We start from the raw sequence: 17007 nt of genomic DNA on the forward strand, positions 1-17007 counted from the left end.
ACTTTTCCTGAGTTGTTGATGACTTCTAAACTAATGAAGTCATTAGTTTGAATATTACTTGGAGGGCAATACTCAAACCTGAGCCTAGCAGATGTGTGGTCTGGAAGTTGGAGCATGGCCCTGGGGATTTTGTCCCATGTTCCTGCTAAATCTGGTACTTGGAAGCTTGGTTTGAAATGCAGACATTTCCTGTTTCCTTTGGTGGATATAATAGAGTCTTGCAAGTAAAAGTCTGAGGAAATAATCAACTTGAAATTCTAAATGAAGTGGTTTGTGTTACCTCTGTAGTAGTTCTGAGGAGAAGTGGCAGGGCCCATGTTATGCAGATGCTTTTGATAGCTGGTAGTACTTAAATGACAAAATAATGTGACTGTGTCAGGTTTACCAAAGAGTGTCTCCTTTTTTTTTTTTTTTTTGGTGGTTTACCTTAATTAGTAACAGAACAAAGCAACACAATTTTGCTTTGTGGTAGATGTTGTGTGTGCACATGTGTGCCTTGTTTCTGTGAGAGCCAGTGAAACCATTACCCCCTAACACCCTGCATGCAGACTGGATTGCTTCATATGCCAGCAATTATAGGCTATAAAAACAGGAAGTACTAGCATAAAGGTGTTACAAAGATTGATGCAAAGAGTTTTGGTCTGTTGCCCTGCTCTCCTGTTTTTTCTGTTCAGTTGTTGGGTAGTTGTCTTTGCACAGATGGAAGGTGGAGCCTCTCTCCAGGGTGGTATCTGTGTGGACTTCCATAGCCGCACTTGGAGGAGAGTCTTAAGATTTCCGTGTGGCAGCTGCCATGCACCTTGCTGCAGTCAGCAGATGTATTACAAGAGGTCTGTTAACCTTTATTGCTTCCTATGGATGGAGCTGGTTACCTCTGACCTCTCATAACAGGTATCTGCTAATAGGGGAAAACTGGGGGCTTGAGAGAGTATAAACCAAAAGAGACCTTGTAATTGCCATGAAACATTCAGCTAGTGTCCCATTTTTGTTTTCTCAGCTGCTACCCATCTTTATGCAACTGGGATCAAGGGAGCTGATGATGTACTACATTGATTTGAAGCGAACCAACGATGTGCTGCTCACTTTTGAAGCCCTTAAGGTAAGTTACTTGCAAAATATATAAAATATACCATAAACGTTGTGAAAACATGTAATATATGCTTGCTATGCGTCAAAGGCAAGTGCTCATCTTCTTTAGGCTGATGTCTTGCAGCATTCCCTGGGATTGGAAGTGGTTTTCACTCGAGCTGAATGCATTGCAGTTTTGGTTTTTGAAGTGTCAAGCACTTAAAATGAAAAAACAGGAAAGGAAGGAGGGAATAAAAAGATCTTAATTGTGCAGGAAGGGCCATTAAGTTCACCTTTCATCTACCTATTTGAAGATGATAAAAATTCCTTTTTCTGTCAAATGATTGTGTTCCTGCTGCCCTTAGATGGCATTCCTGAGTTATTCCACTGCCTGCCATCTCAATGGACTCTTGTGAGGGGTAAGGAGCATAAATATCTTACTCCCAGAAGCCCCAGCATGACATCTCTGATCTCTGTGGTTTAAATACTAGTTTTGTGTGAGTAGTCTTTAAGGTTACCTCCCCAAAGTAAAAAGCCACACAAAATAACCTTATTCAAGCCAAACCTGCAGTGCAGCAGCACAAGTTAAACTTTTCTGTGCATTCTTTCCCTCTTTTACAATAACTTCTCTGCCTCTGATCCTCCAGAGTCTTCCTCTCTGTATCTTTCTCATTTGCCTGAGAATTTATTTTGAAGGAGCAGTGTTCCTACATTAGCTTAGGTTGCTTCAGCTGGGAGTAGAGTGGGGTGTACAGTGGCTGTTACTGTTTCCTCTTAAGCTGTAGGTAATACAGAAAAGCAGTGTGCAGTACACTTCAGTGCAGCTGCAGGCTTCCCTTTAATTGCCTTTACACCTCTTCTTGTAACATTCCTTCTGTCAGCAATATGTCATAATCAAAATATAATGAAATTTAAATAGTTAGTAGTGATAATAGAAAGTGAATGAATTTGAAGACAATAGAAAGACCTTAAGGTGGTCTGTTGGATAATTTCTGAATTGCTCTGCTTTTCTTGTATTTTTTTTGCAAGATGTGTAAAAAAAATAGTAGTGCCTCTTCTGGTTTTGTTATTGGGATAAATGCTACAGTCTGGATTAAATGTAACGGGAGGAGGAAGTGAGGTGCACAGAGCAGTTACTTTTTCTGCTGTCTGTTTTTCTATGGGATGGGGATGGAATTGACGTTTCAAGAATCATAGTCTAATCTACTTTTATGATTCCTTAGCATTTGGCATCATTGCTGCTGCACAACAAGTTTGCTACAGAGTTTGTTGCTCATGGAGGAGTGCAAAAGTTGCTGGAGATTCCTCGTCCTTCCATGGCAGCCACAGGAGTGTCCATGTGCTTGTATTACTTGTCGTACAATCAAGATGCTATGGAGAGGGTAAGAGTTGTTCTTGTACTGTAACTGCAGTCATTCCCATAATTTCTCAGTGTTTCTACCTGTGTTCAAACAGTGAATAAGCATCTTCTAAGATTAAAAGCAAGTTTTTATGGATGATTAATTGATATGTGCAGAGGCATTAGGAAGTATATGAATAATAGTGTATTGTTTCAAGGTGTGTATATGAATAACAGTGTTTTGTTTTAAGGGTGTGGATTTCAGTTCCTAGGGAATTAACTGAAGATGTTGTCACCCTTGTCTTAATACTTTAATAACCCTTTTCATTCTATTCTTCCCTCTTTCCCTCAAAAAATCCCAACAAGAAACTCCTTCATTCTCATTTGCCTTTCTTTTCCTGTCTGTTCCAGTGGACTACTACACCTGAGATTGTTTTTCCTTATGCATGGCTCCAGATGTTCTGCCAGATGTTATCCCCAATATGTTCAGATACCAGGTAGAGCAGGTGTCTCTGGTACACTTTGGATTTCAGAGGAAGCCAGCTTCAGGGTATAGTCACTTGTCAAGTAGTCCATGCCAGACCTCAGGTCTGAAGCTGGTAGCACTGCATTCTTTGAGTGTATCCAGCAGATAAGGGATGGAAAACTCTGCTAACTTGGCACACAGCAGCTGGTCCCAGCACTTCAGTTCCTCTTGTCACTGACCCTGACAGAGGGTTCCCAGTTCCTTCTCAGTAGAAGTAAATAGGCAAATGCAAAGGTGCAGTTCTGAGTGCATGGTCTGCACATCTTGGAGGCATGGCCTGAGAACAGGAGAAGACCTACTCAGTTGTCTGTTTCCAGAGAAAAGTCAGGCTTTAGACTTGGATTTGACAATCCTTGCAATTCCCCTAGGCTTCAGTGCTGCCAGAGTTTGCTAGTACCTCAACATAGCATGTGGTACTTGGTTTCACTGAGCAGAATTGTGTTTCTTCAGTGGAAATTTGTCAGCCTCTAGCAAAGCATTCTTTGGATATGTGGAAATGGTATGGAGGAGGACTCGAATTATACTACACTAAGGCTGCTGTATTAATTGTGCTTTACTCTGGGAATGGACCAGTTTCTAGTCCTACATTGCCAAATCATACTCTTTGTTAGTCTTTATTAGTCAGCAGCTTTTTTTACTGGTCCGGAAATGGGACTTCTTATTTCACATCTCAGATGTCCAAAGTCAAGCTGAGAATAGCTGATACTTGTCCTCTGCTTCTCAAACTCTTCATTCTCCTTGGACCAAATCTTTTAAGCAATCTGTTTGAAGTCTTCATCAAGAATGTTCTTTTGCTTTCTAGGTGTGCATGCACCCCCATAATGTGCTTTCAGATGTGGTGAACTACACCTTGTGGCTGATGGAGTGCTCCCACGCCTCGGGCTGCTGCCATGCCACCATGTTCTTCTCCATCTGCTTCTCCTTCCGTGCTGTCCTGGAGCTCTTTGATAGGCACGATGGGCTGAGGCGTCTGGTGAACCTGGTAAGGGCTGTGACTTTTTAGGAAGCAGGGATTTAGTGGCTGGTTTTGCACCCTGTAAATGCAACTCTGTAGAGTTTTGTTCTTTTGTTTGGTTTTGTTTAGGGTTCTTCCTCCTTAGTTCCCATAAGATGGAGGGGTGGGTTGAGTTTTCTAAGCAACACTTGCATACATCCTTTTATCTTTATTTTATTATTATGATTATTGTCTAGAGACTTTATACCCTTTGGGAGCTTTTTTGGTGCAACTCCTGGGTTAAGCAATACTCATTCAAACAGTGGTGGCTTAGTGGTAGTCCAGATGTTTCTTGCCACTCCACATAGATGTGCACCCTGTTGGATGTGGATAAATGCAGCTTTGTTCCAGGAGAGGAATGGCTGTGTGTGCTGCAGGAACTGTGGTACCTTCTGGGCACAAGTTCAAGACACTGTTTGTGTAGAAAAGCTGCAATGCCTGCAGGGTGTTGCTGTGCACTCCTGCAGCTTGGGCTGTGTCTAACTCAGGGACATTAGTGCTGCAGGGTGCCAGCACACTGTGGTGCCATGTTATGCCTAAGAGTATTGAGCACAAACACTGCCTCCAGACCTACACTGATGTAACTTCTTTAGCCTGGAAAAAAGGAGGCTCAGGGGTGGCCTTGTTGCTCTCTACAACTACCTAATCAGGTGAGGGTTGGTCTCATCTCCCAGGCAATGACTGAAAGAATGAGAGGACCCAGTCTTAAGCTGTGCCGGGGGACGTTTAGGTTGGACATCAGAAAAAAATTCATTGAAAGAGTGATTGGGCACTGCAATTGTCTGCCCAGGAAGGGAAAACATGTCCCTGGACATGTTTAAAAAAAGCCTGGATGTGGCACTCAGTGCCATGGTTTAGTTGATGAGGAGGTGTTAGGTCAAAGGTTGGAGTTGATGATCTCAAAGGTCCTTTCCAACCTAGTTCATTCTGTGATTCTGTAGTTTCTGTCTTCATAGATAGTGAAGGAGAGAGCATAGTTCAGTTTTGGCTGGTTACCCACACAGCGACCCTTTTCTGTTCAGACAGTCTTTGTCAGCTCTCAGTGTGCTTCTATGTCCCATACAGCAAACGCAGTGTTAGGGTTTGGTGCGAGAGCAGCTGAGAGTTGTGGATGCTTTTTTTTCCCGAAGACTGAGCTGATGAAACTTTTTTTCCCATATCCAACTTCTTTCTGAAGATAAGCACTCTGGAGATCTTAAACCTGGAAGACCAAGGAGCCCTGCTGAGTGATGATGAGATCTTTGCCAGCCGGCAGACGGGGAAGCACACCTGCATGGCGCTGCGCCGCTACTTCGAGGCTCACCTCGCCATCAAACTGGAGCAGGTGAAGCAGTCGCTGCAGCGCACCGAGGGCGGCATCCTGGTCCACCCACAGCCCCCCTACAAGGTGAGGAGCACATTGCAGGCTTTTCACCAGGTCGTTGCATTGCTCGGTTGAATCCAAGCTGCAGACATGTGCAGATACCCTTTGAAGCCAGTGCTATAACTAGGCAGGCTGCAATTGTTTCATTTGTACCTTTTCCTGTCGTGTGGAGTGGCACTGTAATAGGGAAATACAGAGGAGCCCTTGAGGTTTGTCTGAATTACATTTAATTAAGGCTCCTGCTCATGTGCTGTGGTTCCCTTTCCATCTCTCAAAAACTCAAAGGCAAGTTGTTTTTGATACTTGTATTTGATACAAATGTCAAATATTTGTTTGTATTTGATATTTGTATTTTCTGTGCTGTGAATCTCTGAAAGGACAAAATTGGTATATGTATAAAGGTCCTTAATGCTGAAAAACTCAGAAATAACTTTAATTTGATAATGATAACTGAAATGTCTTTTGAACACCACTGTTTTTAGAAATGACCTGTGAGATCCAGGTAGATAATAATCGTAGTCTTGGTCATGATTATTTTTTCCTGATTTCTCCTTGCAAAGCTGGTTTTATTGATTTTTTTGGGGTTTGTTTGTTAGGTTTTTCTAAAACTGGATTTTAGGGCTGCTGGTTTTGAGAAAGTACATTCACCTGTGGTTTCTGATTTAATTTATGATGATTTTTCTGGAGGAACTCAAGTAAGAAAATATAAGGGAGTTTTTGCTTCTGCAGAAATCGCTGATTTTCAGTAACTAAAAACTGTATATAAAATGTTGCTTTCTCATGTAATTAAAAATTTTGAAAGGCAGACTTCCTAGGAATTTTTTAAAATTCAGTATGCTTTGTAGTCAAAACTTAGAAACTGTAATTGAATATTTTTAGCAACCTTTTTAGTATTTTAGCATAAATGTATATTGAATGATGGTGTAGTAACTACTAGATTAGTGGCTTAAAAGCAGAGTAGAATTTTAATTTAATGTAACATTTCTTCCTAAATTTGCCTTAGCTTTCTGAGACTGTAAAGAAACTTAAAGGATATTATCCTTAAGCTTATTATTGTGTATTATAGTGACAGTTGCTGTATTCTTTTATAAGTGGGGAATAAACCAGAAAGTAAATACTTAATCTGCAAGACACAGAGTAGTCTAATCTTATAGATGCAGTTTTCAGTTAAATCCCAGCAGTGAGGGATTTGATGTGCAAGTTTGTAACCCATGTGATCTAATGGTATCCCTTGGACCTTGCAGGCCTGCTCCTATACTCATGAGCAGATTGTGGAGATGATGGAGTTCCTGATTGAGTATGGTCCAGCACAGCTTTACTGGGAGCCAGCAGAGGTTTTTCTCAAGCTGTCTTGTGTCCAGCTCATGCTTCAGCTCATTTCCATTGCCTGCAACTGGAAGACATACTATGCAAGGTGAGCTGTTTGCTGTGGTGCTCTGAGTGCAGCACTTGTGACTCTTGGGCAGGACATGACATTTCCAGATTTTCTACCCTGATAGTGTTTAAAACGGGCACGTGCTGGTTAGTGCTGTTAGGGCCTGTGCTGTGGCCACACAGTGCTTATCAAAGCTAACTCTGGGGAAAGCAGGACTAAAATTTTAAGGTAGAGAGAGGGATGTCAAGAAATTTCTGAAGAGCCAAAATCCCTCAGGCCTTTGATTAGTATGACACTGATTTTCAGAAAAGCTTCATCACAGTTCTGTGCCTCTTTCTATCTGTCTCAAAATTTGTTTACCTTTTTGTTAAGAGATCCAAGAAGAGGGAGAAATATACAGAGAAATCAAGACATATCTTAATCCTGAGATGAGGTGGGCTCGGACTCCCTCCTTATTTCTGCTGCCTACAGAAGCTCCTTCCTAACTTAAATGGAAAGCCTTTGAAATCTGTTTTGCTTCTGCAGTTCCCTGCCTCCCTCCCACTCTCAGGTTGCACTCTCCTGCCTGGGTAGTTTGTGTTCTCCTGTTTCTTTCCTTCTGCAGCTGTTTCCTAATTGCTATCTGGGTTAACTCCTACCTTTCCAAACAGGTTAAGAATCTCCTCTGTTTTGTGTTTTTCTGCTCTCTCACTTCTTGCTGAACATCCCTTTTCACCTTCCACACACCTGCATCTTTCTTAAGCTGGGGCCTAATTTGGTGTCTTTTTGACTATCAGAGTTGTCTGGTTTACTGCTGAACAGTTTCCCTTGACTTCAGAAAAACTTCCTTCCTAGTTAACTGGTGACAGAGTATTTTGGATAGCAGTGTTTCCCAGCTAAGATGTAGAGTTAGATTAAAATTAGCAGCTTAATTTAGAATGGTTTTTCTAGTAAGTCCTAACATTGTTATTTTTATAAATACAGAATTACTATGCTTTTAGGAGCCTGTGAGCCATGTGGGATAAATGCTGGCAGACTGCAGGCAGTGGTGTGCATGTGAGCACTGCCTTCTATGGAGACCAGCCCTTTTCATTCTAAAATCAAAAAGCACCATCAAATGCAGCAGATGTGACTGATTTACTTCCATTTCTTGGAGTAGAGTAAATTGAATACTATTTCATGTTATTGAAACAACTCTGTACATGCAATTCTAAGAAGTCCTTCTGTTGCTGTCTTCCAGGAATGACACAGTACGATATGCTTTGGATGTACTGGCCATCCTGACTGTAGTACCTAAAATCCAGTTGCAACTGGCAGAACCTGTGGATGTGTTAGATGAAGCTGGGTCTACTGTTTCCACTGTGGGTAAGCAGAATATGGTCCTAATGACTTAGACATTTATCAGTTGTCTCCTGCTACATGGGTTTTGGCTGGCTGTTCCTCATCTACAGTGAGACAAGGGTTAAAGTAATTAATGTACTCAGAGTTACTGTCAAGGATGCAAATAAAGGGGAGAGTGCACTGTGGTTAAAACTGTGTCATGATTAGCACTGTGGTTGGGTTACAAATTTAGAGGCAGGTCTTTCTCTTGCACTTGTTTTCAAGAGCTCATTGAATACAGGTGGAGGCAAATATATTTTTGTAATGGGACTGACTATTAGGTTTCCTCTGTTTGTCAGAAATTTAGGTCTCCTGAGGATATGGCATCTGAGAGTAAGGGAGAGGAACAATTATTGCTGTGTGAATTGCTCTCTAACTGGTTACCTCCAGGTTTAGCATATAAATGAGTGAGATGTGCCTGGATCAAATCCAAGGCTTCTGCTTTAACTGGAGCCTCACTTTTCTTTATAAGAAAATAAAAATAAAGGCAGGCAGAATACTAGATATAGGCAAAAGACAATTCCTTTTGCACAAAACGTCTCTAGGCAAACATCAATTCTGTGAGGGTTTTGATATTTTGAAGCAGATGTGAAACTAACAGGAATTCTGTGGGGGAAAATAGTCACCCTAAAGTTTCTTTTCTGCCTGATTCCTTTTGGAAATTGTGATAGGATTATTTTGTCCTCAATGACTTGGTCCCCTTCCTTCCTCTTAGTGTTTACTTTGTTGGTGCTTGTACAAGAGTTGCTCTGTGCAGTAGGAATCAGAGCATGTCTGTGCATCTTGCTCTGTCCAGATACTGGGCTGTGCTTGATCACCACGTCTGAGAGATTGTGTGACACTACCTATTGGTGATGAGGTGGAGGACCAGCAGGGCAGGAGAATATTTTGCTAGGGAGGTAGAAGAGTATGTCTTAGACTAGTTAGCAGAACTTAGGGAATTTCTGGAATTAAGGGAAGTACCCATTTTCTTCAAATTTATTGGAAGATTCCCTTACTTGTCTGATCAACTTGTGTAAGATACATGTTAGAGTAATAAAGAAACTATTTATTTCCCTCACTAGGTATTAGTATCATCCTTGGAGTTGCTGAGGGTGAGTTTTTCATCCATGATGCTGAGATTCAAAAATCAGCCCTTCAGATCATCATCAATTGCGTGTGTGGCCCAGATAACCGGATCTCCAGCATCGGGAAGTTCATCTCTGGGACTCCTCGTCGAAAGCTTCCTCAGGCCCCCAAGAGCAGCGAGCACACGTTGGCCAAGATGTGGAATGTGGTGCAGTCCAACAATGGCATCAAGGTGCTGCTGTCGCTGCTGTCTGTGAAGATGCCGATCACTGACGCGGATCAGATCCGGGCCCTGGCCTGCAAAGCCCTGGTGGGGCTGTCGCGCAGCAGCACCGTCCGGCAGATCATCAGCAAGCTGCCCCTGTTCAGCAGCTGCCAGATCCAGCAGCTGATGAAGGAGCCGGTGCTGCAGGACAAGCGCAGCGAGCACGTCAAGTTCTGCAAGTACGCCGCCGAGCTCATCGAGCGCGTCTCGGGGAAGCCCCTGCTCATCGGCACCGACGTCTCGCTGGCGCGCCTGCAGAAGGCCGACGTGGTGGCCCAGTCGAGGATCACTTTTCCTGAGAAGGAGCTGCTGCTGCTGATTCGGAACCACCTCATCTCTAAGGGCCTCGGGGAAACGGCGTCTGTCCTTACGAAAGAGGCTGACCTGCCCATGACTGCAGCATCTCACTCTTCTGCCTTCACCCCTGTCGCAGCCGCTGCCTCTCCGGTGACTCTGCCTCGCACTCCTCGCATAGCTAATGGCATCTCGGCCCGTTTGAGTAGCCACACTGCTGTAGGTTCCACTGCCACCTCTGTCCATGCTCAGGCAAGACCGTCTGCATCCCAAGGTCCACCTGCCCTTCCAGGTCCTTCTTACGCCAGCAACTCTCCTCTGATTGGCAGGATTAGCTTTGTCAGGGAGAGGCCGTCTCCCTGCAACGGCAGGAAAATCAGAGTGTTGCGACAAAAATCGGACCATGGCGCCTACAGCCAGAGCCCAGCTATCAAAAAGCAGCTGGACAGACACCTTCCTTCCCCACCCACGCTGGACAGTATAATCACAGAGTACCTTAGGGAGCAGCACGCCCGCTGCAAGAACCCTGTTGCCACCTGTCCCCCTTTCTCTCTCTTTACTCCCCACCAGTGTCCTGAGCCAAAACAGAGGCGCCAGGCGCCCACTAACTTTACCTCACGGCTGACCCGCAGGGCGGCCTTCCCGAAGTACGGAGGGGTGGATGGTGGCTGCTTTGATAGACACCTTATATTTAGCAGGTAAGGAAGAAAACTATGTTGTGATCTCTCTCAGGATGTACCCTGTGCCAAAAAGCCTTACCTGGATTCAGGCTGTGCAGTCCCACGGTGGAGTATCCTTAGAGACAAAAGAGTTTTCATTCACAGTGAGAGATCCTTGAAACGCATTTTTAGTAGTTGTTCTCTTTGTCTTGTCCTTAGTGCCAACCCTTAGTACACAAAGCACACTTTGTTTTCAGTGGCAACATTGACTAATGAAGCTGCTAGCTCTTTGTTCTCCTTTGGAAGGTGAGTATGCAGCACCAGTTTTGTGAGAGTGTAACATAGCCCTGAGGATGGTTGGCTGACAAATGCAGGACAGTGAAATCTGTATTTTGTTCTTGCAACTAAATCACCAGCACCACCAGTGGCCTTTCCTGAGGTTAAACTGGAAGTTTATGAAAACAAAGGTGACATGTACATGAGAGCATCTTCACAGTGAAAGCAGTGTCACTGTGGGAAGTTATGATGCCAGGATGTTGTTTAGCTCATGTGACATCTTCTTGTGCTAAGTGTTTCAGAACTGTTAGGAATTTTTTTTTCTAGCTCTCTGTACTTACCCAGGTGTTGACATTACAGGTTTTCCATCAATCCACTTTGAAGATGGAGTCCAAGTGCTTCAGCTTAATGATGTGCTTTAACAGAAGTACCACATAGTTGAAAACAAATCCTGAAAGATTGCAAACACTGTTGTAATACTCAAGCACTAGTCTTCAAACTGACACTTGGCTTACTCTAGAAGAAAGTTATAACTTGTACCTGTGTAATCTTTAAGGGCTGGGTTTAATGTCACACAGCATTTCAGTTTTGGTTCCCTCCTTTGGGTTACCCATGTATTTTTGTCTTCTCTAGGTTCCGTCCAATTTCTGTGTTCAGGGAAGCAAATGAGGATGAGAGTGGCTTTACCTGTTGTGCATTTTCTGCAAGAGAACGATTCCTAATGCTGGGTACTTGCACGGGGCAGCTGAAGCTCTATAATGTGTTCAGTGGACAGGAGGAGGCCAGTTACAACTGCCATAACTCTGCCATCACGCACCTTGAGCCATCCAGGGTAAGGAAGCACAGACCTGTTCTGGTCTTTAGCAGTTCTCACTGCCTGAGCCCTGGGCTGTTTTGGGCCCATCTGGGTATGTACATCTGAAGTGCACCCACTGTCTGGCCTGCAGTGCCTGTTGTTGAAGTACTTATCTTACTTGTATATTGTCGCTCTTATGAGTTCTACATTTAGGGTTTTTTCTTCCCAAGATAATAAAGAAGGTACACACTGGCTGTGTGCCTTCTTAAGAAATTAATATATATGTCTGCAAGTGGAAAAATGCTTAGACTGACCATTACACATTTATTTATGTGCGAGATAAGATATCAGAATTTATATATCTTTGCTGAAGAAAGAAACCTTTCAGGGGGTGATTCTAGGAAGAAATAAAAGATTTATAAGCAGAATGGACTCCCCTCACAGGGCATCAGAATTCAGCCATGGATTATCCTGATTTTATCTGCTGTTAACATCATAGATTGTTCCTGTTCTTACCTGTAAACTTCATCTACTTTGGGCTCTTCGTTATACACAGTACTTGGATAGTACTTAGATACTTGGATTTTATTCCTATAGGAGTAGTATTAAGCACAAAAGTGTCTGCTCTGCAGTTTCTAAATTGATCTTGTAAGTTAAAAGTGTACGGGTAAAATGATAACCTCTGTTTTCCCTGGTGTTCTTTTCCTTTCCTCTACGCCAATCTGGAAACTCAGGATGGATCTTTATTGCTGACATCTGCTACATGGAGCCAGCCTCTGTCTGCATTGTGGGGAATGAAGTCTGTCTTTGATATGAAGTAGGTACACTCTGATTCAGTTGTGGGGTGTGCTGCAGTTGAAAGAAGCATTTGATACAGGAGTAAACTGTAAAACAGAATAGTACAGACCTTAAAATGTCTCTTGTGAAAAGTAAAATGTGATCCTTTTCTTATGTTGGTAATTTCCCTATTTTATTTGGTAGAGGGCAAATTCTATATTCTACCTGAAGTCCTGTTTCATACAAGATAGATACTAAAGTCACTGTTACTCCTGAAGGCAAAGAAACATATTTGTGTTTTTATTCTCATGTTTGTAAATTACCTTGGTGATCTTTCTGTAGCCAGTTCAGAATTTGACTAGCACGGTGGTTTGCATGGTGAAATTGTTAGACCTGGACTGCAAACTTTAAAATCTATTGCAGTATTTACAATTGTTCCTTCCCATAAAAAAGTGGGTGGAAAACTCTTCATTTTAAAAGGTTTGATTGTTGTCTACTTTAGTTGCAAACAGCTGTTTTGGTGTAACCTGCATGGGGTCAGGCTTTTTTCAGAGGAAAGGTTTGACTCCCTAAGGTGCACATGTCAACGTTCATAATTCACTGCTGACTTCTCCAAAGTGTTATATTTGTGGCAGGCTCTGTTGATGGCAGGTCTGAATTTGCTACTGCAGTATGATGTGGTCAGTGGTAAAGGAGAAGGTTTTCTACATCTTTTCTCCGTTGTTGAAACCTGTGCTGGAGGTGTTGGGGTTGTTTGGGTCATGTAGAATCTGCAATTCCTTGACTTCTTTTCTGACTATCTGCAGGCATTCCTTCCCTGATGACCACTATGTGGAGTTCAGCAAGCACTCTCAGGACAGGGTCATTGGCACAAAGGGAGACATTGCACATGTAAGTACCAGGAAAGCTCATGGCTGTGAAGCTCTGGCAGAAATATAATTCTCCATAGGATGGCTGTTAATTGATGTGAGTGCTTTGATGCTCTGTGTAACTGATGAGCTTCAGAGGAGAACTTTGAAAGTGTCAAGTTACTTCTCCCTGTTCCTGAGGGTATAAACTTGACCATCACAAGCAGTGTGTTGCCTCTGGGCAAGTATCCCGGGCAATTTTAGAGTCTGCTTTGTTTTATTCATTTGAGAGAGATCATGCAGGATTTTTTTTTTCCTCTGAAGTTGCTTTCTTAGTGTTGCTATTTAGTAATAATAATAAAGTTCCACTGTAAACAGTAGCTCAGTCAACAGCTGTGGAAATGACATGTTAGAAGTGTCATCCTTTTGCCCTCCACAAATTTGCAGCCTACTTTTGGGTAATTTAACTTTACCACTGTATCTTCAGAGAGTATTGTAGTGCTTTGCATGAATTCCTGCAAGGTGGACAGACAAGGCTTCAGAGACCTTCTTCTGCTTTGCAGTGCTAATTTGCATCTGTTACAGGCCCTGTCTCTCTTAAAAGAGAATTTGCATAAAAATTTTCCATGAAATATAACTTATTCAAATTATTTATAATTTCACATGTTACTCTGATTTGTTTAAGTAAACTCTCCATTCCTGCCCAGTTTTAACTTGGATTTAGCTAGAAGTTTGTTTATTGTGTTTATCTGGTAAATGGAGTTGTTTTCCAGTTCTAGAGAATATTTTCCTCTGTAAGTTTGAACAAGAGCTAGGCTCTGAGGGATGTTACAGATCAGATTTATCTGAGGATATGATCACAAACCTTTTGTACTAGTTTAAAGGCCTTTTTATATTCCAAAAGTTTCTTGTGCCAAAGCTTAAATTTGCCTTTCTGTGTAAATGCCAGGAATTTTAACTCATTTTCTATACTTTCTGGCTTTTTTCCCCTCACTGTGTGCTTTGGAGTTTTAATGTTTGTAAATACCATCTGCTCTGAAAGCAGTTTCATTTCTGAAATAGTTTCTGGCTAAGTGGTACCTTGTGATTGCAGCTTCCCAGTCCACTCCTCATAGTGAGGTTATTTTATTTGGAACTCATCCTGATTGTAGTGAAATGTGTCAGTGAACCTGCAGTAAGCCAAGCACTGGCCAAAACTTCTGAGGCTTGGTTCCAGCTGTGAAAAACCATTAAAGGGCTGGTAGGAAAGGTTATTTATGGAATGCTGTCACTTGAAATGGAAAAATGAAATGGAGAATGGGGTGATTCTGTAAGCAATCTAGGAAGTGGAACAGGAAGATTTTAGGCACAGGTATATTACAAATTGTGACTAATCTTTCTTTTTCTTTTTAATCTAAAAGATCTATGATATTCAGACTGGCAACAAGCTATTGACTCTGTTTAACCCAGATCTTGCCAACAACTACAAGAAGAACTGTGCCACCTTTAACCCCACTGATGACCTTGTCCTAAATGATGGTGTCCTCTGGGATGTCAGATCAGCACAAGCCATCCACAAGTTTGACAAATTCAACATGACTATCAGTGGTGTTTTCCATCCCAATGGGCTGGAGGTCATTGTCAACACTGAAATTGTATCCTTTGGGCCACTGTGCTAACTGGTACTGGCACCTCAAGGGCTGCTATGGATGAACAAGGAGCTGTTTGCAGAGTTGTATTCATGGTCCTCTGTGCTACATGTTACGTGTGGTAACGGGAGTTTCTATCTGTGAATCAAGGAAGAGTAGAGACTGTTAGGTAGGCTAATTTAAATCTAGATTCTGCCTCTGGTGCAGTCTGGAGAAAATACTTAATACAGAGAGAGAACAAGAGAGATTTTCTTCTCTGATAACACTCCATAGCACCTCAGCTCTCTTCCCATGTCTTAACAGCATCAGCCTTGAAGGTACTGCAGTCACTTCCCATGTCTGGGAATGGCATTTTGAGTAAGAGCTTTCTTATTTTGAACACACGGAATGGAATTGTAGAGCCAGTGTCCACCTCTGCTTTAATCATATTTGCAAGACAGAGGCGATGAGGTTTCTTGAATGCAGTTAGCCAGTTCTCTGTCTCTTCATAGAAAAGGAAATATAAGTTTTCAATTGTTTGTTGCTCCTTAGCCTGTGTTTTTTCAGTGGGATCTCCGAACTTTCCATTTGTTACACACAGTACCTGCACTGGATCAGTGCCGTGTGGTCTTCAACTATACTGGCACAGTGATGTATGGAGGTAGGACTTCTCCCCTTTCATAGCTCTCCTGGGTCACCTCCTGTGAGATAAGTGGGTGCTTGTTCAGTGAAATGGGAAGCTTCAGAGACTCTCTAACTCTAGGCCTTACTGGCATATGTGACCTGGATTTTTTCCAGGATGTTCATGCTACATGTATTGCTGACAAAGACAGTTTTCTGTAACATCAGCAATATCACAACTAATTTGTGAGATTGAAAAGCAACCTATTGTATAATGGCAGATCCAGTGATGCTTGAGAAAATAATTTTGTCCTCTGTATTAAGTTTTGATGATCTGTACTATCAATAAAGGCATCTCTGGAAGAGTAGATATTAAATGGGTCTTGCCAAGCTGTTAAATAAAAAGAAAATTCATGTCAGAGTCTCATTTGATCTGAAGTTGATTAATGGTAGCAACTAATGGAAGGCAGATTTTTGGAATAATCTTTCCTTGGTTCAGCTATGTTGCAGGCAGATGATGAGGATGACCTTCTGGAGGAGAGAATGAGAAGTCCTTTTGGCTCTTCTTTCAGGACATTTAATGCAACTGATTATAAACCTATAGGTAAGAGTAAGACAGGCACCAGTAGCTTTGTCTGGAGGTTTGAAGGTTTTTTGAAAGTTTGCTTAGTAACATTCACTTCTCTTTGCACGTGTGAGAAGATAAACTACATCCTGTTCTGGAGGAAGCACAGGAGTTGGGTTTAACACTGACATAATTTTAAGTATCCCATATCCCATTCAGTGTGTGACTGCCTTACTTGCTCCTGTTGAGCAGTTCTGGCTTTATTTCCTCTCTTCTTTCCAAGTAAGGCATAATCTGAGACAGTAGGTCACTTGGCCAGGATGGCATTGCTCTCATTTCACACGGGGCTCTTTTTTTAGCTCATAGAGCTAAGCTAATTGCTGCTGTGGACATGTACAAATGTGGCTTTTGCTGTTGAAGGGTGGCACAGGTCACAACTCAGTCCCTTTGTTGCCACCTATTCTGAATATGGTGCTTAGGGAAACCAATAAATATATTATCAAGGGAGAAGGCACCGGGCAGAGCAGGTTAAGAGCTTACGTGGCTGTTTTTTACAGTGGTCTCCAACATTTCTATTCTTTATTACTACAAACATTCATTTCACTAGTTTCAGCTGTTTTTTCTTGTCCCAAAACTGTATTATTTGGTTTTAACACTTCTTTTTCAGTGAACATTAAGTAACCTGCAGTTAACTACTTTGTTCTGTGCTGTTTTCCAGCTACCATAGATGTAAAGAGGAATATCTTTGACTTGTGCACAGACAGCAAGGACTGCTATCTGGCTGTCATTGAGGTAAAGCTGCTTAAATAAACCCTGGTCTCCTAGCTGTGGTTTGAATGCACTGCTTGTTGTTTCTGTTTTGGAGTTCCTGCTGTTAAATTCATGTCCTAAGCAGTGGTGGTGTTTTGATGGTGCTAAAGATGCTATTTGTTTTTTATTCTGCACCCCTGCAGTTTTGTTTTGCTGCCTCTTATTCTTTAAATTTCCAAACACATTTGCTTCTCTTCTTCAAACTCTTCCCACTTCAAAATGTACAGAGATTTTCTTTCTCATGAGGATAAAGAAAAATGTGGTTTTTTCTTATTTATAGCAATAATTTCCTATTGCAAATTAAAATGTGTATCAAATAACTGGGGAATGCAATCTTTTGGAGGCTTCCCACAGAGCTTTTCTGTGAATCACTCTTACTGTTCCTTTTACATTTGTC

The 17007-nt window shown here is 42.2% G+C and overlaps 1 protein-coding gene across 1 annotated transcript in view; it reads left to right on the forward strand.

Annotated features, from left to right (window-relative positions):
• DCAF1 (DDB1 and CUL4 associated factor 1) overlaps positions 1–17007 on the forward strand; it is a 48789-nt gene that overhangs the window by 15739 nt on the left and 16043 nt on the right. Inside the window, exons 8-21 of the mRNA XM_036390983.2 lie at positions 998–1099; positions 2292–2450; positions 3736–3915; positions 5105–5314; positions 6535–6704; positions 7885–8009; positions 9089–10349; positions 11220–11418; positions 12117–12199; positions 12966–13050; positions 14408–14641; positions 15182–15275; positions 15735–15839; positions 16519–16592. Coding sequence (XP_036246876.1) covers positions 998–1099; positions 2292–2450; positions 3736–3915; positions 5105–5314; positions 6535–6704; positions 7885–8009; positions 9089–10349; positions 11220–11418; positions 12117–12199; positions 12966–13050; positions 14408–14641; positions 15182–15275; positions 15735–15839; positions 16519–16592 — 3081 coding nt within the window. The remainder of the gene's footprint in view (positions 1–997; positions 1100–2291; positions 2451–3735; positions 3916–5104; positions 5315–6534; positions 6705–7884; positions 8010–9088; positions 10350–11219; positions 11419–12116; positions 12200–12965; positions 13051–14407; positions 14642–15181; positions 15276–15734; positions 15840–16518; positions 16593–17007) is intronic.

Source organism: Molothrus ater, chromosome 11 (assembly GCF_012460135.2).
Source record: "Molothrus ater isolate BHLD 08-10-18 breed brown headed cowbird chromosome 11, BPBGC_Mater_1.1, whole genome shotgun sequence".
Lineage (NCBI taxonomy): Eukaryota > Metazoa > Chordata > Aves > Passeriformes > Icteridae > Molothrus > Molothrus ater.